The sequence below is a fragment of the Ranitomeya variabilis genome, chromosome 5 (genome assembly GCF_051348905.1).
Source record: "Ranitomeya variabilis isolate aRanVar5 chromosome 5, aRanVar5.hap1, whole genome shotgun sequence".
Lineage (NCBI taxonomy): Eukaryota > Metazoa > Chordata > Amphibia > Anura > Dendrobatidae > Ranitomeya > Ranitomeya variabilis.
Genome location: NC_135236.1, coordinates 396209851 through 396235472, shown reverse-complemented (window position 1 = coordinate 396235472; position 25622 = coordinate 396209851). Strand labels below are relative to the sequence as shown.

The window sequence follows — 25622 nt, the reverse complement described above, 5'->3', positions numbered from 1 at the left end:
CACCCCAAATTTTCATGAGAAAAATAGGAAAAAAATTTTTTTTATAAAATGGTGGTGCTTCTTATAATCCATGCGTCTTATTGCTTACCGGGGGTGGTGGCTGCGGTGAAGCGAGGTCCCAGGGTCGCTGCTGGAGGAGACAAGAGTGTAGCAGGCTGGGATGGGGGGGTGTCCCGATGTGCGGCATGCCACTGCGGGTGTCCCGGTGGCGGTGCTGCACTGTGTCCACGGTGGCGGTGCAATGCTGCTCTGTGTCCCTGGTGGTGGTGCTGCGGTGTCCCTGATGCTGCGGGGGGCTCTGCCGACATTTTGTAAAAGGCCAGAGCCCCCGACAGTCCTTCCATGGTTTCCTGGGAGGCAGCGCATGCGCAGATGGAGATCTCGGCACAGTGTTCGCCGCTCATAGCAAGTGAGCATTTTTGCTACACACAGGCAGTCTGATCATCACCTACAGTATGTGTTGCAGAGGTGATCAAAGTACTGCAGCTCCTAGTCTCCCATGGAAACTATTGAGGCATGCAAAAAGTAAAAAAAAATGTTTTTAAAAATATTAAAAAAATAAAAAACATAAAAGTTCAAATCACCCCCTTTTCACCCCATTCAAAATAAAACAATAAAAAAATCAAATATACACATATTTGGTAACACACAGTTTTAGCATCTAGTGAACATGGTAAAAAAAAAAACAACAACTGGAATTCCAATTTTTTTGGCAATTTCACCACACTTGGAATTTTTTTCTTATTTTCCAATAGACAATATGTTAAAACCAATGGTGTCGTTCAAAAGTACTTGTCCCGCAGAAAAAAAGCCCTCACATGGCATATTAACCTAAAAATAAAAAAGTTATGGCTCTGGGAAGAAGGTGGCAAAAAATGAAAAAGCAAAAACGGAAAATGGCCCGGAGGTTAAGGGTTTAATCCTTAAATATACATCTTCTGATAAACATAAGGCGACTCCTTTGCAAAAGTATGTGGTTATAAACGTTACTATATTAATAAAATTTTAAAATCCCCTTAAGATGCATACTTTATTGCGGGCGGTTCACCCGAAAGAGTATGTTCTAAGAATTGATTCTCACAATCACTGGTGGTATGGACTCCATTAATGCCCCCTGCCATCAATCTTCAGTCTCTATACTTGCCTGAAATCAAAAACTTGTAGATTCGTAAGAAAAATCAGATTAATGAATGTATAAGGAAATATACTATGAACACATTGTCAAGTAGTTGCATTACAAGCAGGGTCAACAACTGTCAACAAAACGGTCTGTTGTAATCTGTAGTGATAATAGAAGATAGACAATATTTCCTATTTCTAGCACTATCTAAAGAATCGATTGTCTGACTATGATTACGTAAACTTAATTTTCTCCTGCATTATCTTATGGAATCAATGACAAAAGGACTACATGTCATGACTTTTATGTCTTCTCTAGGGTATTGTTTGTAATTTCCTTTTTTTTTTTTCTTTACAGCTCCTGTTCTTCACCTCTATTGCTGGTACACAATGCTATGCTCTTCCAAGTTCTGTCAACATCTTAGAAGTTTATATTAATGTTTGATTTGTGTGTTATTTTCTACAGCATTAGTGGTATGAAAAAAAAAACAAAGTCTCTGCAAGAACACAGGCTGAATCACTTGATCTAAGGATTTAGAAAAAGGACAGACTACAAAAGAAGATTGACTGTTGCTTGCCAGCTGTGTGTGAAGTCAAGAAACGCATGTCAAGAATGTGGCAAGTGACTTTCTTTGCTGATCGTTCAAAGTCCTATTTAGAGCTGCAATTCAGTGAACTGGTGGTCATGAAAAGTATTAATGTGGTTTGCTCTTTGTTTTCAAATTCTTTTTTAAAAGATTAAAATTATGTAAAGATCGAGGATAACTTGCTGATCACTTGATCAGGGGTTCAAAACCCACAAAACGGGGAGCCGCTGCACCTTCCTGAAATTGGACTATGCCACTACTTCATTCTTTGTCTATGGGAGTAAGTAGCGGAATACTGAACTCAATATCCCCATGGATAGGGGATAAACCTAGTATTTTCCTTTTACTTCTTATATGGAAGATGATGTCCCTGCTTGGTTTACAGTGAACATATTATATAATTGCTTCTTGTCTATATTACAATGCACATGTGCAGTTTCAACCAAGTACCATTTCATTATTTTTTTTATAAAACAACGGATATGTTATTGTTTAATAGTCTGTTGTATATGGTAGTTCAATTCAGAAAAAAACATGAAGGGGAAGCCTGGTGTGGGTCACAGTAGCCGGATCCCCACCAACCAACCATAAATTGATGGCACATCCTAGCAACATGCCATCACTTTCCTAGATGAAAACACCCCATTTAAATATTTGTGTGTTGGGTGGCAACAAACTCCTTGCAATGTCTACCTTAAATTAATTTTCCATGTTTTTAAAATCACATACTTGTATGAGACGGAAAAGACCAGTGATTCCAGTGACTAGCTGCAGAGCTGTTGTGCGGTATTCGTGATATCAACACTGCATCCATACCAGCAAAGATTGGGGATAGTGGTGGAGTAACAGTTCGAGAGATAGGGGTAAACAAGTCTCACATTGATGTTTTTAGACAGCTTAAAAAATTAAGCCTATAAGACCCTTTAAAAAAGAAAAATGCAATTAACAGACAATTTGAAGGGTTTTTTCTTCGTTTACTCTACAAAATAGAAAGAAGTAGTATAAAAATTATCTTTACAGACTACCTGGAAAAAAAATTAATTTACTTTGAATTGTGATCTTGTAAATGTTTAAGCTTTAGGGAAAATTCATCAAACTAAAAGGAAACAGAATTCAATTTAACAAAAAAATGAAAATAGAAAAAAAAAAAAAACTGTGAGTTGAACGATATCTACATTGCGTTTTATACACGTTCTACTTCATGTTAACACCATTACATTTTGGCACAAAGCAAGTAGAGATGGGCGAACTTGAACAGTAAAGTTTGGGTCCGTACTGAACACCTACAGTTCGGGCATGGACTTCACCAGGAAGTCCATTTTACTGTTTGAGTTCGGCACCCAGAACACCGAGTGTTTCTGGCATTGTCATATGAGAAGAAATTTCTCACAGTGAACTCACCACGGCACCGTGAGACTTTTTCTCACTGTGCTAGTGGTGATCTCACCAAGATTGACCACAGTTCAGGGGCCCAGCTGGGAATGCAGCCTCAGTGACCTGTGGTAACCTCAATGACATCACCGCTACTCAGAGGCTGAGCTCACAGCAACTTATTCCTCAGTGGTTTTCAGCTTGGATGGTCGCATCTGGACACCGTCCAGGTTGAAAACAGTTTACCCCTCAGACATGAATTATGATGTGGGACAGAACGACGGACAGGTGAGGGATATGGCTGTTTTTTTATTTTTGTTCTATTACAGAAGTTGGCCTTAATGGAATGGGCATTAGGTGAGTTTAACTTTTTGTTATTTTTAAATAAAAAGTAAAAGTTTTTTTATTTCAAATAAAGGACTTTATACTTGCTGTGTGTTTATTTACCATACAACTTTAGGATTAGTAATGGAGAGGTGTCTTATAGATGCCTCTCCTTTACTAAGCTGTGGACTTGATGTCACAGGACAACACAAATTTGACATCAATCCCACCAAAATGAACACCACTTGCCACCACCACAGGGCAAATGGGAAGAGCCCAGCAAAGCGCCAAAATTGGAGCTTCTAACAGATGCGCCTTTTCTGGGCAGCTGCAGGCTGCTATTTTTAAAGGGCCACTGTCACCCCCTCCAGCCGTTATAAACTAAAAGAGCCACCTTGTGCAGCAGTAATGCTGCAGTCTAACAAGGTGGCTTTTAGTTTTTGATTCCGTTATTCCCTCAATAAAGCGTTTTAAAATTTGCCCTAACTACCTGTCTGCAGACCTGGAGGCGGTCCGAAGCCTCCTCTGTGAATCTCCCAACGGCCGTCACTCTTCTCTTCTGGGGATGTGGTCGCCGCCCCCTGAGCGCTGTTTCTTCTTAAATCCGGCGCCTGCGCTGTGCGTGCCTGCCTGTGACAGGCGCAGTCTTCATTGTCCGTCATAGGTCAGATGCAGGGTGCCTGACTGCGCCTGTGCCGGCAGTGCGGCCACCCTGTTGCTGAATCCCCGCCCCGCACTGTGTTATTCATTATGCACAGTGCGGGGCTGGGGTTCCTGGGCATGCGCACTGCGCTGTTCAGAAGCTCCCCCGGTCCCCCGCCTTCCAGCGTTGCCGTAATATACAGGTTTCCTTGCCAGCGTTTGGAATGAAGCAGCCGCAAATAACAACGCTGGAAGGCGGGGGAGCTGGGGGAGCGTCTGAGCTGGGGGAGCATCTGAACAGCGCAGTGCGCATGCCGAGGAACCCCAGCCCCGCACTGTGCATAATGAATAGCACAGTGCGGGGCGGGGATTCAGCAACAGGGTGGCCGCACTGCCAGCACAGGCTCAGTCAGGCACCCTGCATCTGACCTATGACGGACAATGAAGACTGCGCCTGTCACAGGCAGGCACGCACAGCACAGGCGCCGGATTTAAGAAGAAACAGCGCTCAGGCGGCGGCGACCACATCCTCAGAAGAGAAGAGTGACGGCCGTTGGGAGATTCACAGAGGAGGATTCGGACCGCCTCCAGGTCTACAGACAGGTAGTTAGGGCAAATTTTAAAACGCTTTATTGAAGGAATAACGGAATCAAAAACTAAAAGAGCCACCTTGTTAGACTGCAGCATTACTGCTGCACAAGGTGGCTCTTTTAGTTTATAACGGCTGGAGGGGGTGACAGTGGCCCTTTAAGCTGGGGGGTCGATCCATAGCCCATTATCATCTATGGAAAATACTAGCCCCCAGCTATCTGCTTAAGCTTGGCTGGTTGTCAAAAATGAAGGAGACCCACATGCCAGATTTTAATTAATTAGTTTTAAAAAAAATGGTGTGTTGACCCCTCTATTCTTGATAACCAACCTTACTAAAGCTAACAGCTGAGTGTTACACCCATCAGATGTCAGTTTTGCCTGGCTGGTTATTAAAAACCAGATACAATTCTATGTACGGGAGGAGGGATGAGCTAGAGATCGAGCTCCTCCTTCCTACATAGAATCATAGCAGCTGTCATCTCCTATCTCAGTAATGGTAAAGTCTCTTTGCACTGAATACAGATTTTACCTCAGAATTGAGAATTTTGATAATGAATTATCAATTCTGTCAGAGAAAGAAGCAGATTTTTCCGATACGATACATTACAATGTTGCTCATTGTCATGTGTACTACTGATTTATGAAATACAAATTACAACAACGGTTACTCTCTAAGAAAGGAATAGGAGTTCAATGAGGTCTCTGGTTATATGTAAAGGCTCTATGGCACTACTATGCAGGGAGGAAAAATTATTTTGGCACATCACCACAAGGAACTATAATGCTGCATTAGTTACCATGACTAGGCCCCTACAAAAGGAATAATATGACTGAGGCTACATTCACACGCCCAATTTGTTTTTAATCAGGCAGCAAACAGATGTATTCTAACATTTGTTAAAATCACGGATCCAAGAATTGGAAAACTGAAACTTTGAGTATATGCTATACTGATCCAATTTTGAGGATTAAAACAGCACACACACAATTGGTCCGTGTGCTCTTCAACAACAACAAAAAAAAATCAGACAATACCCTGACACTTTACACAGATGTGTGAATGCAGTCTAATTATGGACCGTGATTCATGGACCAGCCATGGATCTCCTGACCTCAATTTGCTAGCCTCATATATGCCTATGAGTCAGTAAAGTTTGAGTATGGTAACTGTTGTGAATTCCGCTCTTGGGCTCCCTCCGGTGGCTGTAAGTGGCACTATTGTGAGTTCTGTTCTTGGGCTCCCTCCGGTGGTTAAGTGGTACGGCTGCTCCTTGGATTTAGCAGTCTGCAGCTGCTTCCACTGATTGTCTGTTCGGGCTCGGCTATTTAGCCTGGCTCTGTCCTTCAGTTAGTGCCAGTTGTCAATGTTCCTGGTTGGATTCACATCTCTGCTTGGATTTCTCTGCTATTCTGACCAGATCATCAAAGATAAGTCCTGGCTTGGTTCTTTGCAGTCCATATGTTGTGGACTTAATAGTTCAGTACATTCTATGTTTTTTCTAGTCCAGCTTGTCAGTATGGATTTATTCAGTTAAGCTGGAAGCTCTGGAGAAGCAAATTTATCCTCCACACCTTTAGTCAGGTGGTGGAGATTTTTGTAAACTCTGTGGTGGATTTTTCTAGTATTTTAACACTGACCGCACAGTATTCTGTCCTGTTCTATCTATCTAGCTAGAAGTGGCCTCCTTTGCTACATCCTGGTTTCATTCTGTGTATGTCATTTCCCTCTCCACTCAGTCAATATTTGTGGGGGGCTGTCTATCCTTTGGGAATTTTCTCTGAAGCAAGATAGCTTTCCTGTTTCTATCTTTAGGGGTATTTAGTCCTCCGGCTGTGACGAGGTGTCTAGGGAGTGACAGGAACATCCCACGGCTACTTCTAGTGTTGTGTTAAGCTCAGGAACTGCGGTCAGTACAGGTACCACCTCCTCCAGAGCACGTCCCATGTTGCTCCTAAACCACCAGTTCATAACAGGTAACCCATGGCTAGTGCGTGAATCAAGTTCCAGACTCGAACTTGGCATTCAGATGTGTGAATTCAGCATACCTTATGTGGAAAAACAGTACTTTCAGAAAATGTAACAGATCTGAAATGATTCACTGCTATAAATCAGCAACAGGCATAAGGAAGGGGAGCATACACTTTTGCACAGCAATGTAAAGCTCACATGATAAGCTGTACATTGCACATTCACTGAAGAAAGAAAAACTATCCTCAGTCTGAGAGAATATAAGCAGATGTGCTGCCAGAAGAGCTACAAAAATACTGCAATGACACATTGTGACAAATACTCACCCTGCAGCAAGAACGGCTCTGACCAAATTGGAAACTATTGAGCTATAGCAATATCCCATTAAAAAAAACATTGTTGCCAAAAGCATTTAAAACAAACGTAAAGCAGATATATCCTTGTGCACCAGGCACAATATTTTTCATAGCATATTTGCCAAAAAAGAAGAAACACAAGGATACCTTATTAATATCATATATATTTGAGGTTATCTACAGTTGGCTCTGACTACAGTAAAAACATTTATCGGACGAATACAGACTTGTCATGTATATTACTTCTTAAAGGGAGTATGTCAGCTCAAATTTAAACTTCAAACCAACCACATATCAATTAGGGGATGAAGTAACAAAAATCGTTCTTTTAGTTTACAAAACCGTTACTCCATTGCTCCAAAAATAAGTTTATTGTTATGTACAAAGTAGGGGGCTCAGTGTTCACTTGCCATAGCCGAATGCCTCATTGCACTGTTCCACCCACATTTTTAGCATGCCACCTCCTATACTGATTGACATTACTGACTTGCCCAGAGTCAGCTTTGTCTGAAGAAACTGAGCACACACATCACTCACTAGACAGCAACTTCAGGGAGTAGGTGTGTAATGAGCAACGTCACCAAAGAGTCAAGAGTGATGTGTGTTGTCTCCTGAATAGGGACAGCATGCGCATGCCGGAGGTTTGGCTCCAGACAGTGTTGGCTCTGGGAAAGCCAGCAATATTAATCAACTTGGAGGTGAAGGCAGGCTAAATGAATAGGGGGAATGGTGCGCTAAAGCATTTAGCCACGCTCTAAGTGAGAACCCAAATTTGCACATTGCAGTAAAGTTATTATTTTCAGGACAATGGAGGGACGGATGTGAAAACTAAAAACTATTTTTATTGTTGCTCCATCCTACACATACCTATGTGGTTAAGTTAATTTAAAGTGTAAATTTGGACTTACAGGCTCCTTTCAAAGGAAACATGTCAGCAGGATTTACTACCACAAACCAATCACATCTTTGTTAGTTTGCTGTAATGTAGGATCAATCCATAACTTTGTTTTTGTAATCCTTCTTTGCATTCCAAACTAATCATATATTCTATTTATTTGCTAATGAGGTGCAAGTGCATGAGGCTTGACAGGTCACTCTAACCTTATAAAAGTCTTACACTTATATGTGACCTCCCTGTCCCCACCAGAAATCTTGCATGGTTGTCGTCATTTCTCACCCTGGTTGTATTCACAGAGGGGGCGGCTAATGAACAGTTCCATAGTCCTGATCTCAAAGCATCTTCTAAATTTTATGTCCCACGCATCACCACTGGGAATAACATCACCAGAGCAAGATTTCTGGCAGGGATGCAGGTCACTCAGACAATAGTGACCTGTCAATCAGGGAGCAAAGGACAGCGGCGGGTGGAGAAAATTATAAAGAGGATGGAGAGCTGTAGGTACAGGGCCAAACCTTCTTGCGGTGCATTAGCACAAAGTTTGAATAAAAGATTACTTTGGAATGCAAAAAAGATTACAAAAACAAAGATATGGACTGATTCTGGATAACATAATTCAAGGAGAGAAAAACAGAAAGGACACTATTGTAGTGGTATACTACAGGCCACCTGGTCAGACTGAATATATGGATGAACTCTTTTTACATCAGATGTCTCTGTTCTCAAAAAAGTATGACAGTGATCATGGGAGATTTTAACTATCCAGATATTTGTTGGGAATCTCTGTCAGGCAAAAGTACTGGGTCCAGAAAATTCTTATCTTCTCTTGCCAACAACTTTATCTTTCACATGTAGAAAAGAAAACAAGAGGATCTGAAATCTTGGACCTAATTCTTACCAAAAGGAGGAAATGGTTGAGGAAGTAAAGGTGGTTGGGAATTTAGGAGGCAGCGATCAAGCTATCCTTGAATTTTGGATTACAACAGGAGGAAAACCAGCGAGGACTCAGACTTTAAGGTTGGACTTCAGAAAGGCAGAATTTAATGGACTCAGAAACAGGGTAGGAAAGGTCCAAAGGCTGGATGTTCTAAAAGACTGAAATGTCCAAGAAGGATGGGGATGTAAATCAAAACCCCTTTAAACACCACAACACTTTCCCAAGGGGAATGGTCTCACCCAGATGTAAATTTTTTTTTTTCATACGACTCCATGATGAATAAGGAAGCAACACAAAGCAGGGTATCAAGAACAGAAACTATGAGCATTATGCTGAATACAAGTGCCATACTAAATCCAACATGCCTAATATATATATATATATATATATATATATATATATATATATATATATATATATATATATATATATATACATATACATATACATATATATATATATATACACATGCACACGTAGAAGTGTTTCATACATTAATAATATGAGCAATAATTCATATTAATCACCCCTTCCAGCGTAACCTTAATTTTTACTGTGTTTCTTGACTGCATAAGGGGGAAGAATACCATTGCAGCAGTATGGATCTTGTGACCTATTCCAGGTGGGTGAGCATCTCTTCCATCACAAGCTAAGTGTAATGTAACCTTGTAAGGTTAAAGACAGAAGAGTAATGAGAACCCCGGAGGATCATCCAGTATGTAGAATGCTAGTTACACTGAGATTCTGACAGCAGGATGCGAGATCCACCAGATATGTGGACAGAAGTAGTCAATTAATCATGTACTAATACATTAATTTTAATGCTACTGTGCGATAAAATCACAATCTTCTCTCCTTAGCTGTTGGCTAACTACAATGTCTGTCTGTCTACAATTTCAAAGGATATGATCCAAGTGAAAATCATGGTCATTCATTAAAAACTACATTAGTACAAAAGGTTAAAATGCTATAAGTGGAGGTGAAGCCGAGAAACTGAGGCAAACCCCCTTATAGCACAAATAACTATGTGCATCTCTTACACACAGGATTGTGCTTTCAGATGGTCTTTTATTGACTAAGGTTTCCAATGTAATTAGGTCTCATTATTATTTGTGAAACAGTGCCATCTTTTGGCTCTGACCCTAGACCACAAGTAGCAGAAAGCCTTATAGCTTCTACTGTTGAATTAGCAAAAAAAAGCGGGCAACGTCTAACAGCGGGAATCAAATCAGTGTATTCCACAAGTACAAATATTCTGGCAGCCGCTCTCTTAGAGAATACAGGAAAATTTGCCAAGCATTCCTGTGTATGGGAAGGTCAAGGAAGGAAACTCACAGCAGGCAGCTAACTAATACGTAAGGGGACATATGTAAATCACTGGAAAACAGTGAGTTTATTTGCCTATATCACAACAAAATAATGCATCGTGCCAGGTTTGAGATGATAGTTTGCAGTCATTGCACACTGTTAGATTACCCAAGGGGGTAAATAGACCCGATTAAAGGGATGTACTTTTATTGTATTCTCTTTAAAAAATTGTAAAATTTTAAAATTACAATAGTGAACCTGTGTTTTCCTTCTTAAACTTGACTCATACATTTTTAGAGTCCTATCCACATTCCTGATTATCTATTTACACTACGAGATATATTCTGTCCTGTCTATACCATGGCTGCAGCCCATGGATTAATATGGCATCATTTGGATAGCTGTTTTTCATGAAGTGCACAGATATCACTAAAGCAGACTAAAATCAACACATAGCCTCTCCAACAAGTTTAGCCTTTATAGCCATGGCCCCCTGAGTAAAGGTACCTTCACACGAAACGACTTTGTAACGATATCGCTAGCGATCCGTGATGTTGCAGCGTCCTCGCTAGCGATATCGTTTAGTTTGACACGCAGCAGCGATCAGGATCCTGCTGTGATGTCGCTGGTCGCTGAATAAAGTCCAGAACTTTATTTGGTCGTCCGATCGCCGTGTATCGTTGTGTTTGAAAGCAAAAGCAACGATACCAGCGATGTTTTACACTGGTAACCAGGGTAAACATCGGGTTACCAAGCGCAGGGCCGCACTTAGTAACCCAATGTTTACCCTGGTTACCAGCGTAAAAGTAAAAAAAACAAACAGTACATACCCACCTGCGCGTCCCCCAGCGTCTGCTTCCTGACACTTACTGAGCGCCGGCCCTAAAGTGAAAGTACAGCGGTGACGTCACCGCTGTGCTGTTAGGGCCGGAGCTCAGTCAGTGTCAGGAAGCAGACGCTGGGGGACGCGCAGGTGAGCATGTACTGTTTGTTTTTTTTACTTTTACGCTGGTAACCAGAGTAAACATCGGGTTACTAAGCGCGGCCCTGCGCTTAGCAACCCGATGTTTACCCTGGTTACCCGGGGACCTAGGCATCGTTGGTCGCTGGAGAGCGGTCTGTGTGACAGCTCCCCAGCGATCAAACAGCGACGCTGCAGCGATCGGCATCGTTGTCGCTATCGCTGCAGCATCGCTTCGTGTGAAAGTACCTTTAGACTGTATAAGTTGAGGAGGCTGTGTGTTGATTTTAGCCAGCTTTAGTGATATCTGTGCACTTTATAAAAGATATCTATCCAAATCATGCTGTATTAATTCATGGGCTGCAGTCATGGTATAGGTAGAACAGGATATATCTCATAGTGTAAAAAGATAATGTCACGACTCTGTTGTCAGATGTCCCTGGACCAGGGGCTCCTTCCCTGTCCTTAACGCTAGGGGCGCCCTAGCTGCCCCGGTCTCCAGATTACTTCTGATGGTGAAGATGCCCGGACCACGTACCTTGCCTTAGCTCCTGAATCCACCCTCAGTCTGTACCCTTCCCCCACCCAGGGAAGAGGGGAGTAGTAGTATACCGTAGTACACCAACCAGACCAACTAGATAATACAGACAGGGGTAACAATAGAAACCAAAATATAAGCAGAAATTATAAAAGTGCTTCACATTAGACTGTCTTTGATACGATTTTTCAAGGTTGTCCCCATATAACATCCAACAACAATCTGCCATCACGGAGTCATTCCAAAAACCCTGGTAGCGGTGTTCCATTACTTTAATGTCCTGATGAAACCGCTCGCCTTGTTCATCGCTTACATCCCCAAGATTTTGAGGGAAGAAATCTAAATGTGAATGCAAAAAGTGCATTTTCAGAGACATGTGACATCCAAGACACTGGTATGCATTTAGCAGTTCCTCAACACCTTAAACATATTCTGGAGATTTTTTTTCCTAAGAAGTTTTCACAGATCCACTTGAAGCTTTTCCAAGATCTCAATTCCTTATCATTTAGAGTTCCTTTAAACACATCATCTCTCATAAGCTCTCTGATCTGAGGACCAAAAAATACCCCTTCCTTCAGTTTTGCTGGTGAAATGCTGGAGAATTTCTGTGAACTGTACTGAAACCCTTGTGAATTGGTCTTTGCCAATTTGCCAAGTTTTTAATCAATCTCAACTTTATATGTAGTGGAGGAAGAAAAACTTTTGTTGAAGCAACTAAAGGATTATGCTGAACATTGTCTCCACCTTGAGCATAGATGTTTCTCTGTCCCCAATCATGACGAACAAAATTTTCTACTGTATTTCTACTGTTCCATAAACACAAGAAGCAATAATATATTGTGAAACCTCCTTGCATTCACATTAGCAGACCACTCACTTTCAAATCTCCACAGATATTCCATTGATGATGCTTATATTGAATAGCATCTAAAACAACTGACGGATTTTCATAACTTTCCTTTAGATGACATGAGTGAGCAATACGGATTGATGGTTTCATATTTCCATTGTGAAGCAACACTGCTTTCAAACTTCTCTGGGATGAGTCAATAAACAATCGCCAATCTGCAACAAAATACTCTTGATTCAGTTCTTCAAAGAGGCCATTCACATTGTTACAGTACCCCATTGGTTCATCACCTGTGAAAAATTGTGTTAAAATATTACTTCTATCCAAGTAGTATCGTTTCTCCTTGCGGAGATCGACATGCTAAGCATGCCGAGATGAGGAGACTGAAAGCCGCAATGCTCCTCTGGGTAATATGCTAATTACCCAGAGGAGCATTGTGGTTTTAACGGTCTGACACATCTCACACAGCCAAGCCAGATTTCCGCTTTGCACTGATGAGGGGCAGTACCCCGAAACACAGTGTCTGCAAATTGAGATTCTGGTTTGGCTATTATCCTAAGTCATGTGACAAGGCTCGTTAAAGGGTCAACATTGACTTGTAGGATTGCTACCTTCCAATAGGTGGCACTAGAGTCCTGCCTCTCTTCCTCTCTGAAGAGACAATTTGCAATGTTACTTCTGTATCGGTAATAACAAACAATGACATCATCATGACGAAGATTCTTCTGTTTCATCCTAGATGCAAGAAGTTCAGCTTTATCTTTTGACAATGAAAGGTTTCTGATGAGATCATTTAATTCAAGCTGAGTACAGCGTTCTGGCTGCCCCATCAGGTACATACTCATTTTGACTTGAGGTCTCCATGTCTTCACCAGTAGCTTCAGCTCCATAGTCTTCATATTCTACTTCATTTTCATCCAATCCAGACAACGGTGGTACAGGAACTGGCAAGGTACCATCATGTGGAACTGGCCTAATCACAGATTCAAGTTCAGGGTAATTAATCTTAGGTTTGTTCTTTGTAGAAAAGCCCTTCAGTTTGACAAAACAAAAGTAGATGTCATCACTATCATTTTTGGGTTCTCTCCAAGTGATGAGAGCAGCAAATGGCATAGCCACTTTCCTCATATTCAACCAGTCACGAAGACCATTTGAACAACTTGAGCATATCACATGAGGGGTCCAGCTTTTGTCTTGATCGCCAAGTGGAGACTTATTAAAGTACATCTGGTAAATCTTTTTAATATCATGAGTGATTAAATGTACTTGGCCATTTGGTGTAAAAGAACCACACACACATAGCAGAATCCGTTCGGATGATTGATACACTGTCGGGGCATTTTTCTCCTTTAAATCAGATCAAACAGTTGAGTAAGTTCAGTTCAATGGTGGTGACAATCTAAAAAAAATGCGATGAGCCGACTGACTATATGTAGATATTTCCCCAGAGATGACAGAGGCAGAAATGATTTTACTGAGGTAATCTGGTAGATCACTATATACAGTTGTGAGGTAAACGAGTCAGCCTATTCTTTATAGATGAACATTTGCAGACAGGAAGTTTCAGTGGGATATTGGCTGCTTTCAGGTTAGCTCTCTGTGGAGACCCTCACTCAGTTACACCTCAGTGGCTGAGCTGTTTTCTTCCCTCTGAGGTGACTTGCCCTACCTGAAATGCAGTGAAAATCACAATGGCGGCTGTCCGCTGCCTTCCCTTCTATCTCCCTGTGGCAGGGCTCAGATCCCTGTAGACGCCTGTCTCCTCTCAGAGTCTCAAATACCAGTCCTTGCTGCCATCACCATCCTTTTCTGACTCAAATCTTACTGCCTAATAACAGCTAGCTCCTCCCCATAACATGTGACTTTCTGAGCAGTCATTGGTTGACTGCAATGTCAATACTCCTTTCCATAAAACTCACAAACTTTTACTGATGATGTCCCTGTAAGAATATTCACAAATAAGTAAGACAAGCAGAGAAATTGGAATAACATAGGAAAAACCACATACATTGAAAATGCAGAAATAACGTAAAAACAAAAATACTTCTATCTCAGAAATGTTATGTGATGGAGCAAAACTAAGCATATTTTTGGAATCAGCACAGCAAACTTCATAAAGGAGACATATTACCTTTGCTGATGATTTTTTTTGTGTTGACCAGTGTAATCAGTGCAGGAGTAGAAGAAATCATAAGCTGCTGTCTTCTGGCCCCTTTCTATCACGGTAAACCCGTGACAGATAATCAGCAAACTGGATAGGACTCTAAATGTAAGAGTCAAGTTTAAGAAGAAAAACACAGGTTCACTATTGTAATTTTAAAAAGCTACCATTTCTTTTTAAAGAGAACAAAATAAACATCAATTTTTAATACATCCCTTCAATTGGATCTATTTATCCTCTGGGTAATTTGGTAGTAGGAAATTTCATCCCAAAAGGGGTGTGTACATCCATAAGTTTATTTGCACACTAAGCGAGAGCGGAAGGTCACGTGACCACAAGTATGTGAATTTGCATACGTCTGACTACATTCAAACTAGAAATGCGTGCCTTTGTCATTACAAGTGAATTAAGCGAGGTCAAGAAGGCAAACGCAAGTATGCAATTGTAGCGTCTGCGTCTCTGCGCAATTCCCATCCTCCTCTCAGCCTGCACTGCCTCTTGCTGCAGCGGGCTGCTGGTGTCTGCACACATTTGGTAGATCCCTGGGCACTTAGACAGTGCGCACCGTCCTAAAGTGTCCCCAGGCAATGGCTGGGAGACAATAATTATTTAAAGCACCACCACTTGTTGTAAGGTGTCTGAGCAATGTGTTCTGTCAATTTGTCTGCACGTTTGCTAGTTGTCAGGTCCCCAGTTCTTGCATACCTGCCTGTACCAGCCTACCTGTACACCAATCGTGCCTTCTTGTATACTAGTCATGCCTGCCAGCACCTGCCGTGCTTTCCTGTTAGCCGTGCCTGCATGCATCTGTCATGCCTGCATGCATCTGCCATGCCTGTCTGCACCTGCGGTGCCTACTTGTATACCAGCGAAAAAGGAGGAGAGAATAAAGATACTGCTACAAAATGCACACTGCCCAGTATATATGTATAATAAACACAACACTTTATTGGCATAATAATAAAAACAATTAAAATCACTACGCCACTATGGACAACCTGGATACATGATATAAATCCATATATAAATGTACAGCCTGTCAATATACCAATACAAAAGACACAAATGTATGAGATAATACCGACATGCCTGCGGCTCATGGGGTATCTAAAGGCACATATACGGCATGATAACTATCTAAACCCAAAAAGAGGGTATGCTGAATGGCCACAAAGCTACCCATATAATGGTAGCAAAGGAATCCCCATACCTCAGTATGAAGCCAAAAGGCTAGTAAGTACGGTATGATACAAACCAGCCTATGAAGGGACAGGCTGAAGTATCCAGGAGGCCTGGTGGACCATAGCCCCACGCGTATCGCCTCCCGAATGAGGCTTCATCAGGGGTAGTGACAGTGGGAAAGTGGAAACACTAAATGGGACACTTAAACTGAAAATTCAAAGCCCATGGCAGACACAGGAAAGAGCGGGGTAGAGTGCTTGTCTCTTGCACTCTTGTCAGTCAGACACACTCCAAATAGGAAGAAAGGCTCGTCTCCTTTTGTAGTCCTGTTTAGTAGTTTGCCAAAGACTGGGCTGTACTTCCCACAGGTGCTACAAATGCAACACGGTGCTATGACAGCCCATGTCTAGGCCTTACAGAAAAGACTTAATGTGGTGCATAAACATGTGTTCTCATCCATTCCAGATCCTAATGCCAGTGCAGTTGTACATCAGCTGAATCCCGGTGATTGGGTGGTCATACACAGACACGTGAGAAGGAGCCTAGACCCACGGTTTGACGGCCCTGTTTAAAGTCCAGCTGACCACATTCACCTCAGGGAAACTTGAGGGAAAGCCCACCTAGATCCATGCCAGTCACTGCAAAAAGATCTTTTCACCAGCAGAAAGACTGTTGTTCTAATCACCTTGCTGGCAGCGGTAGGATGTTTGCACCTTACAGAGACACTGGAAACACTTTTAAATGTCGACAAGGACAAAAACTGCTGGACTGTTGGATCTGTACACACAGCCCAGTATCTGCAAGGACTATGCTGTACTTAGCCTTTACCCCTGGAGCCAAGGAAGGTATTAACACCACACAGCATACCCAATGAGACTTGGACTCAGATTTTCTAGGTTCCTTAAGGCTCTTAATGAGACTAATACAATATAGAGACTCCTTTTTAAATCCAGCCGATTGGCTTAGCGGCCTAGAGGGATGGATTATTTTTTACTTGACTTGACAGACTTGTATGCAAATTTTGTTGCTTTGCTTATTGTTTTATGTAGCCGTAAAAGCGCTAATATATGTATTACCTAAGGCTGAACCTTCTGTAGTGTATCATAGGCCCCGTATGGCCACTGCTGATGGGGGAGTTGAGTGTCCACACTGAGGGTGGATGGGCGAAGCAGGTAGAAAGCCCCCTTGTGGGTACTAGACCCATGAGACAGTAGCTCCTTTGTGGACATCAGCTGACCCCGTAGCAAAGGTTATACCATTTACAAAAGGGGGAAATTGTTACAGAAGGGTTAATAGTTTGCCTTTAAGTGCCTTTTGCCTTTGTTAGAATTACTAGAATCTGTTGACGCAGTAGTCTGATGGTCTCCTTTCAAGGAGACTATACTTCTTATCATGTATGTTCTCAATAGTCAGCCACAACATGTTCTGGGTTATGGTAAATAAAGTATGACCCTGGGTGATGGTGGGGGCTACATGAGTTACATTGAAATGCATTTGTTGTAAATGGTATAAAACATTGCCTTGGTTTTAATATATCAGATAAAAGTGACTTGCTCACAGGATATGTGTGAGGTGTCTTTTTGTCTCCAAGCGCGCTTGTAAAATGACGGGCGTAATTCCACAATTTGGTCTCACTGGTGATCTGTCAGCTGACATTGGGTCAGAACGAGAACAGCTACAACAGTTTGGCAACAGCCGTTTTTTTTTATATTACTTGTATACCAGCAGTGACTTCCTGTATACCAGCAGTGCCTGCCAGAATCTTCCATGCTTTCCTGTATCCCAGCCGTGCCTGACTACATCTGCCGTGCCTACCTGTATTCCAGCTGTGCCTTCCTGTATACCAGCCGTGCCTAACAGCATCTTCGGGGTCTTCCTGTACACGTGCTGTGCCTTCCTGTATATCAGACGAGCCTGCCTGTATGTGCCGTGCCCAGTCATTCCTGGCCGTTCGGGCTTCCTACCTCTTTGGGGGTCTGCTGCAGTGTGTCCGATGTGTGTCCTGGAGTAGCACCTGGCAGGCAAAGCCAAGTCTAACCACACCTTCAGGGGCTCTAGCGAAGAATCAGATGTATGCCTAGTCATGCCCCTCCAGGCTTTTCTCGTCCACGGCACGTACATTACAGTAATTCTCTGACAGCATTGGAGAATCCTTACAGCTTGCTGTGACCAGACTATGAGGATTCAAAAGTGTGAGTGACTGCAGACTTTCACCCCAAAACTGGACACACCCTTTATAGAAAGCTTGTTGCCTTTGGCAATTTTTTTCCTCCTGGTCATTTACAGAATGTCAAAGTAACAAATTCAGTAACACCATATTCAAATAGCTTTAGTAACGACAATACAGATTAAACAAATCACTTTTTTTCACACAAGACATAATCTGAGTAAAAGTAAATGGGAACACGCCATCAGCATATTCATATTCAGGATATCTCACAGATCAGACAGTAAACAAAGATCACAAGCAAATGGAAGATGTCCACTTACGCTAGAGAGACAATGTCCCCTCGCTGAACTTCGTAACGTCGCATGCTCCATCGGTTTAAGAGCACTACATCTGATTCATATCTCCCACCAGGATTCAAAGAAGGCTAAAAATGAAAGAAGACAGCTTTATGTAAAAAATATTTCCCTCATGTCTTTTCCTCCTCTTCCAATCTATTGTAAGCATAAAAGATGGAAGAACAAGTATATGTTGTTGAGAAGAAGATCACTAAGCGTCAAAGTGTAAGAAGTACATTGGTTTCTGTACAAAGTATGCGGCAGGGACTATAAAGCTTGAGAAGATAAATGCAGTCATTTGACTCAAACTAAGTCAAAGCAAAGGGGAAAGGGTGAACTCTTGGATACATATTTTATCCAAGGTATAAGACTATAAAAAATATGATAAATATTTGGCAACATTCTTTCTTCCAGGGAAAATAAATTAAACATAAATTTTGCTGTTTTAACTGCTCAATTTCTCCGCTATAAATCAGATTCAATACTATGATATATGTTTTTAGAAAATAGTGAAAATAAAAGTTGGACCTGATGATCAGTTCTATATAACCTGAGATTTATTTCTACTCAATGTGTTATATAAGAACCAGATTGTGGAGCTAAAACCGTTGGATAACCTTCTAGAACCTTATGGATATTTTTCCTTCCTTTTCCCCATTATGTTTCCTCATTGTCAATCTCATTAGTCCCTTAATTTCAATGAAAGGCAAATTAAATATGCAAATTGCTTCTTCAGAGAGGAAGACGACTAAAACTCAATAGCACCACCTGTTGGAAGCAGCGATCTTAAAAGTTACTATAGACCCTTTAGGGTATGTGCACACGTTCAGGTTTTTTCATGTTTTTTTGCGATAAAAACGCTATAAAAACGCATTAAAGATGCATACATTATGCATCCTATCATTTAGAATGCATTCTGCAATTTTTGTGCACATGATGCGTTTTTTGACATGAAAAAAAACGCATCGCGGTAAAAAAAAAGCAGCATGTTCATTAATTTTGTGGATTTTTCACGTTTTTCCCGCTATTCTATGCATTGGGAAAAAACATGCAAAAAAAGTGTCAAAAACGCAAAAAAAAACCGCAAAAAAAATGCATGTGGAGTTCTGGCAGAAATGTCCGGTTTTTGTCAGGAAACTTCTGCAAGAAATCCTGATGTGTGCACATACCCTTAACGAGCCATGCAATAAGACTGAGGGTATGTGCACACCTTGCAGATTTCCTGCAGATCTGCAGCTTTTTTTTCCGCGCAGAAACGCTGCAGATCTGCAAGTGATTTACAGTACAATGTAAATCAATGGCAAAAAAAAATGCTGTGCTGATGGTGCGGAAAAATCTGCACCAAAAATGCAGCAGATTCAAAAAAGAACCATGTCACTTCTTTTGTGCAGATCTGTTGCGTTTCTGCACCCATTCCATTATAGAAATCTGTAGGGGTAAAAAAGGAAGAAATCTGCACAAAAATCTGCAACGTGTGCACATACCAAAAAAAGGCGCAGATTCTGACCTGCGTTTTCTGCCAAGAAATACGGAATCTGTACAGAAAATTCCACAGTCAAATCTGCAATGTGTGCATATACCCTTATACTATGATAGGGCAGCTCAGATCAGTGATTATTTTCTCATGTTGATTCGGCATGAGAGAACAATTGCAGCATGCGGAGATTGGCATCGAGACTCGGCTCACTCGCACCCATATTGGCAGTGTGAATCCTGCCAACGCTGGCAGCAGAGGAGATGGAGAAATTGCTTTCTCCGTCTCCTCCACAGGTGTGCTCCAATCCTGCCATGCGAGATGATCGGGGAGCACAGAGCACTGACACTCGCAGCAGAGCAGGAGCTGAGGGTCACTAGCATATTGCATCCGATGCTCTTGCATTGAATGCTACACGCTAGTGTGACTCCGGCCTTAGGATGAAAGCCAAATCAGAATCTCAATTTGCAGACTGTGTTTTGGGGTATTGCAAAGGATTGACTCCAGGACTAAAGCCTCAAAATGTTTCCATTGCTGCGAGTTAGGACATGCTCATACTTGGGGGTTTTTTTTTTTTTAGGGATTTTTGGAGCAGAAATTCTCCAAATCTTCCTCAAAAAATCAAACTCCTCAAACACTTGGACTTTCTACTCAGTTTTTGCTGCAAAAACACTCAGTATGTACTTTTTTTTCTTAAAGCTTCTTTCATGTCACTTTTTTTTTTTTTAAGCATTTTTCAGATGGTTTGGACTGCTGGCAATTTTTGTTATTTTTAAGTATTCCAATGGTGTTTGTTAGGCTGGTTTCACATTTGCGGTTGTGGCCGCAGCGTTTGTACCGCAAATAAACGCATGCGTCGTGTATTCCTATATTTAACATTAGCGACGCATGTGTTTTTTGTTCGCGTTTTGCCACGTTTGACGACGCATGCATCGTCTCATCTAGGGTTGAGCGACTTTTGCTTTTTTAGGATTGAGTCGGGTTTCGTGAAACCCGACTGTCTCGAAAGTCGGATCGTGTGAAATCGGCCGATTATTGTGAAAAGTCGGGGGGCCGACCAAAAAACGAAACCCAATGCAAGTCAATGGGGATTTTTTTTTTTTTTTTCCTCTCTCTCTCTCTCTCGTCCCTGCAAAGTTTGTGTTTCACTGTGCAAATAGCTATATCCCAAACGTTAAGATGGCGGTTTTACCCCCTGTGACGCCGCACAAACCAAGCCGGAACCTATGTCATCACGCTGCCCACACTCCTTCATTGGCTGAAAAAAATGGCGGGGAAAGCGTCATATGAAACGCGACTTTGGCGCGAAGATCGCCGACCGCATGGCCGATCCCACAGTGGGATCGGGTTTCATGAAACCCGACTTTGCTGAAAGTCGGCGACTTTTGAAAATGTCCGATCCGTTTCGCTCAACCCTAGTCTCGTCGTTTGCGGCTTGGCGCGGAAATGCAACATGTAGTAATTTTTAGAGGCATCTATTTGCCGCCAGGAAACGCATGCGGTCGATTGCGCAAGGATTGAGACAAAAAAACGCATTGCTGTCTATGTAAACGCATGCGTTTACAAGCACATGCATTTGGTTGCGTTTTTGAACGCATGCGTTTCAATAGAGAAAAACATGTCTAGACACTGATAAGCCACCCCCCACCATCAAGGTGATAAAGGGAGGGTGTGGACAGTTGCAGGTCACTTCTCACCAGACTCTGAAGCAGACGAGACACAGGCTACATCTTGGAGGAAAACAAGACCCTGAACAATGTGAGTATATCCTAGCCAATGCCTTTATTTTCTATTTTCTGTCTCTACATGTCCGAATTTCTGCCATTTCTTTCTTTCTACATGCATCAGAATGTCTTCTTCGGACTCTTCATCTGGTGAGGAGTTTCGTCCAGGACAGTCGGAAGTGGAGCATGTCAGTGAGGTGAGTATTTACCTCGTCAGATTGGTAAGTATTCACTGTCACATCGACACATGTGACAATTTGATTTTTTCTTTTTTTTAAAGCTCTTCTACTGCGGCAGAGACAGGGCAGGAGCAGCGGAGTCAAGGTCCGGTGGAAAGACGGCAGCGGGTACGTATACAAGGCTGACTGTCCTCAGTGTAATATTCTTGAATCTTCCTTTCTATCCACTCGTATTTCGTAACTTTCTTCTGGAATCCTTTAGTATGTTGACTTTCCTATTCATGCCATTTGTCAGCATCTTTTTTCTTTCTTTTCCTTATTTAATTGAGCAAACTGTAAAGGCCCCGTCTCACATAGCGATTTACCAACGATCACGACCAGCGATACGACCTGGCCGTGATCGTTGGTAAGTCGCTGTGTGGTCGCTGGGGAGCTGTCACACAGACAGCTCTCTCCAGCGACCAACGATCAGGGGAACGACTTCGGCATCGTTGAAACGGTCTTCAACGATGCCGAAGTCCCCCTGTGGCACCCGGGTAACCAGGGTAAACATCGGGTTACTAAGCGCAGGGCCGCGCTTAGTAACCCGATGTTTACCCTGGTTACCAAAAAAAACAAACACTACATACTCACCACTGATGTCCGTCAGGTCCCTTGCCGTCTGCTTCCTGCTCTGACTGAGTGCCGCCATACAGTGAGAGCAGAGCGCAGCGGTGACGTCACTGCTGTGCTGTGCTCTCACTGTACGGCGGCACTCAGTCAGAGCAGGAAGCAGACGGCAAGGGACCTGGCGGACATCAGAAGGCGAGTATGTACTGTTTGTTTTTTTTTACATTTACGCTGGTAACCAGGGTAAACATCGGGTTACTAAGCGCGGCCCTGCGCTTAGTAACCCGATGTTTACCCTGGTTACCAGTGAAGACATCGCTGGATCGGTGTCACACACACCGTTTAGCGATGTCAGCGGGACCTCAACGACCAAAAAATGGTCCAGGCCATTCCGACACGACCAGCGATCTCGCAGCAGGGGCCGGGTCGCTGGTACGTGTCACACATAGCGAGATCGCTACTGAGGTCGCTGTTGCGTCACAAAACTTGTGACTCAGCAGCGATCTCGCTAGCGATCTCGCTATGTGAGACGGGGCCTTAATGACTTTTTTTCATTGTTAGGTTTCACAACGGGAGGATGATCTTATTGAGAATGACCTCCTTATCACCCTGGTCCAGGAGCGAGTCCCGTTGTGGGACACCCGGGATCCACTGCACTCGAACAACATCACGATCCGGCGGTTATGGAATGAGGTGGCCCAAGCGATGTGGGATGGCTGGGACAATGCCCCGACACGGGTCTGAACTGCATTGGGTAAGTATTGCACTGCAGTGTGAAGCAGCAGAGACCTTGGCCGTGCTCACTCGACTGTGTGTGATGAAAGAAACTCTCAGGAGTTTCTCTCATCACACACAGTTGTGTGAGCACGGCCAAAAGTCCTTTTTCTGACCACAATTTTTTTTTAACAGTATCCAAAGTCAAAACACGTTGGCGTTCGATGAAGGACCGCTTCAACAAGGACCTGCGTCAAGAGAGCTGTGTTCCCAGTGGTTCAGGAGCAAGAATCAGATGCTAAAAATACCATCGAGTTCTCTCATTTTTAAGACCGGTCCTTGCCCAGAGAACATAAGTATTTATCACGTGCATTAGGTTGTATTGTATTGCCATAAACTGTATTTTTACATTCCACAGGATTTTGCGTCTGGTAAATTTTTTATAGTAATTTTCTTTTTCCTTTTTTCACAGCACATACAGCACTACTGTTGGCCCAGGTTCTGGAGCGGTCCTTCATCCGACAGCCACGGACCCGTCCCAGCCATCCAGCAGCGCAGCAGCAAGTGGGCCTTCCACACTAACTGGAGACCAGGGAGCTGGTCCATCAGGTCTTCCCCTTTCGCAGTCCTCTTCCACTGCCCCCTTTTTATGGGGCTCCTCCCGGCAGCAGCAGAGGGCTTCGGACAAGTCACTCATGCCCGAGTTTTTGCACTTGAGCTCGGTTTTACACGACGCAATCAAGGCTTTGGGTGACCGAATGGATGTTTCACATAACCTCTTGAATGCACGTATCCAGGAGGTCAGCAAAAGCCTTGATCAAGTGAAAGCCGACCTCCAGAGGCCAGCACATCATTTTTTTAATCAAATTGAGAAGGGCATGTCGGAACACCTTACTCCTGATCTCCAGTTGAGTGTCATGCAGGCATGCAATGCTGCTTACGTGCAGGCTATGCAGCAGAGTCGGTATTTCCAGCAGACAGTGGTGGCATATCCACCTGTGCCTTCACTGTCACTATTATCCTCAATGCCGACCTCTGCTGCGTACCACTGCATGGCACCTCAATTCCTTCCACAGCCGGACACCACTACAGCACCACCACCATGCCGAGTGCAGTTGGACATCCCACCGACACCACCATGACATCCGCTGCTCCTCCTTGGACCTCCTCCACTGACACCATGATGCAGCAGGACCCTGGCATGGCCTTCCGTACCGCCACCTCCACGATGCAGCAGGACCCTGGCATGGCCGTCCGTACCTCCACCTCCACGATGTAGCAGGACCCTGGCATGGCCTTCCGCTCTACAAGCGCTATGGACTCTGGCATGGCTGCACGCTCTACAAGCACTATGGACTCTGGCATGGCTGCACGCTCTACGAGCACTATGGACTCTGACACAGTGCAGCTGGACCCTGACAGGTCACCCGCCACCACGCCACTCCATATGAGCCCACCAAGACCTCCCACAACCAGGCAAACCCCCCAAAAAAATACACAGAAAAAAAAAAAAAACAGGACTCCTAGCATTCCTCCCCCTTCACCTCCCAATGTGTCTGTAATGTCAGGTTTGTCTCACCCTTCCAGTGCCTCTCAAGCCTCTCATGTGTCAAGCCCCATCCCTGAACTTCCAGACCCTTCTAGTTTCATTGCCCCTTCTCCTGCCACCTCTGCGTCGCCCACGGTTAGCCAGGCCTCAGTTCTTCACAACCCCCGTTTACATCACTCTACCCCAAGCCGGCGCAGTAAATACATTTTTTAGTTGTTTACAAAATAAAAAAGGTTTGATTTGCCACAATTATGTTTGGTTTATTGTGTCTTCCGCCACCAGCAACATACACCGTGCGCCAAGAAACTTCGCCACACACTTACTTTTTGGGCCACATCATATCTCCAGTAGTTAAAAATAAAAAGACTGCAGCTTTGTGTGTCTTTAGTATACAGATATGAGGTGGGCCAAAAAATATTACATGTATCTCCATAATCTCTTTTTGTCTGTGCCTAGTGTGGGCAGTCTGAAGAGAAAATGGTGGAAATACAGTGCAGACCTCTACTGAACAGGTCAGGTGTTAAAAAAACTCATTAGTTATGACACCTGACCTGTTGAGTAGAGAACTGCCTTGTATAATCACCATTTTCTCTTCTTTATACATAATCTATTACACACAAATTGAGGGACAATGGTGGTCACACACTACATATCTATGCTCACCTGCACAGGTGTCAGAAATAGTGAATTATTGAGCCTGTATATGTTTATCATGAATTCATTATTTCTGACACCTGACTTGATGAGTATAGATAGTGTGACAGTGATTGTCTCTTCAGTTTGTGTCCAATGGATACAGGAGAAGATAATCATGACGCAATGACGTCAACAAGCTTACCAATAAAGCAACATGGCTGCCATTACTAGCAGTATGTGGCCAGTGTTTTATATCAGTATTTGTAAGCCAAAACAAGGAGTGGAACAATTAGAAGTAAATTCTGATATTAATATAATAACTATCACCTCTGCCTCTATCACCCACTCCTGGTTTTGGATTACAAATACTGATATTAAATACAGACCAAATACTGCTAGTTTTAGGACAGCCTTGGTTTGTAGAGGAAATACATAGGA

At 42.9% G+C, this 25622-nt stretch overlaps 1 protein-coding gene across 4 annotated transcripts in view; it reads right to left on the bottom strand.

Moving 5' to 3' along the window:
• The window catches only part of IMMP2L (inner mitochondrial membrane peptidase subunit 2), a 2004242-nt gene that overhangs the window by 1956308 nt on the left and 22312 nt on the right, over positions 1-25622 (bottom strand). For all 4 annotated transcript variants that reach the window (XM_077265075.1, XM_077265076.1, XM_077265077.1 and 1 more), the window contains one exon: positions 18285-18388. In XM_077265075.1, coding sequence (XP_077121190.1) covers positions 18285-18388 — 104 coding nt within the window. The remainder of the gene's footprint in view (positions 1-18284; positions 18389-25622) is intronic.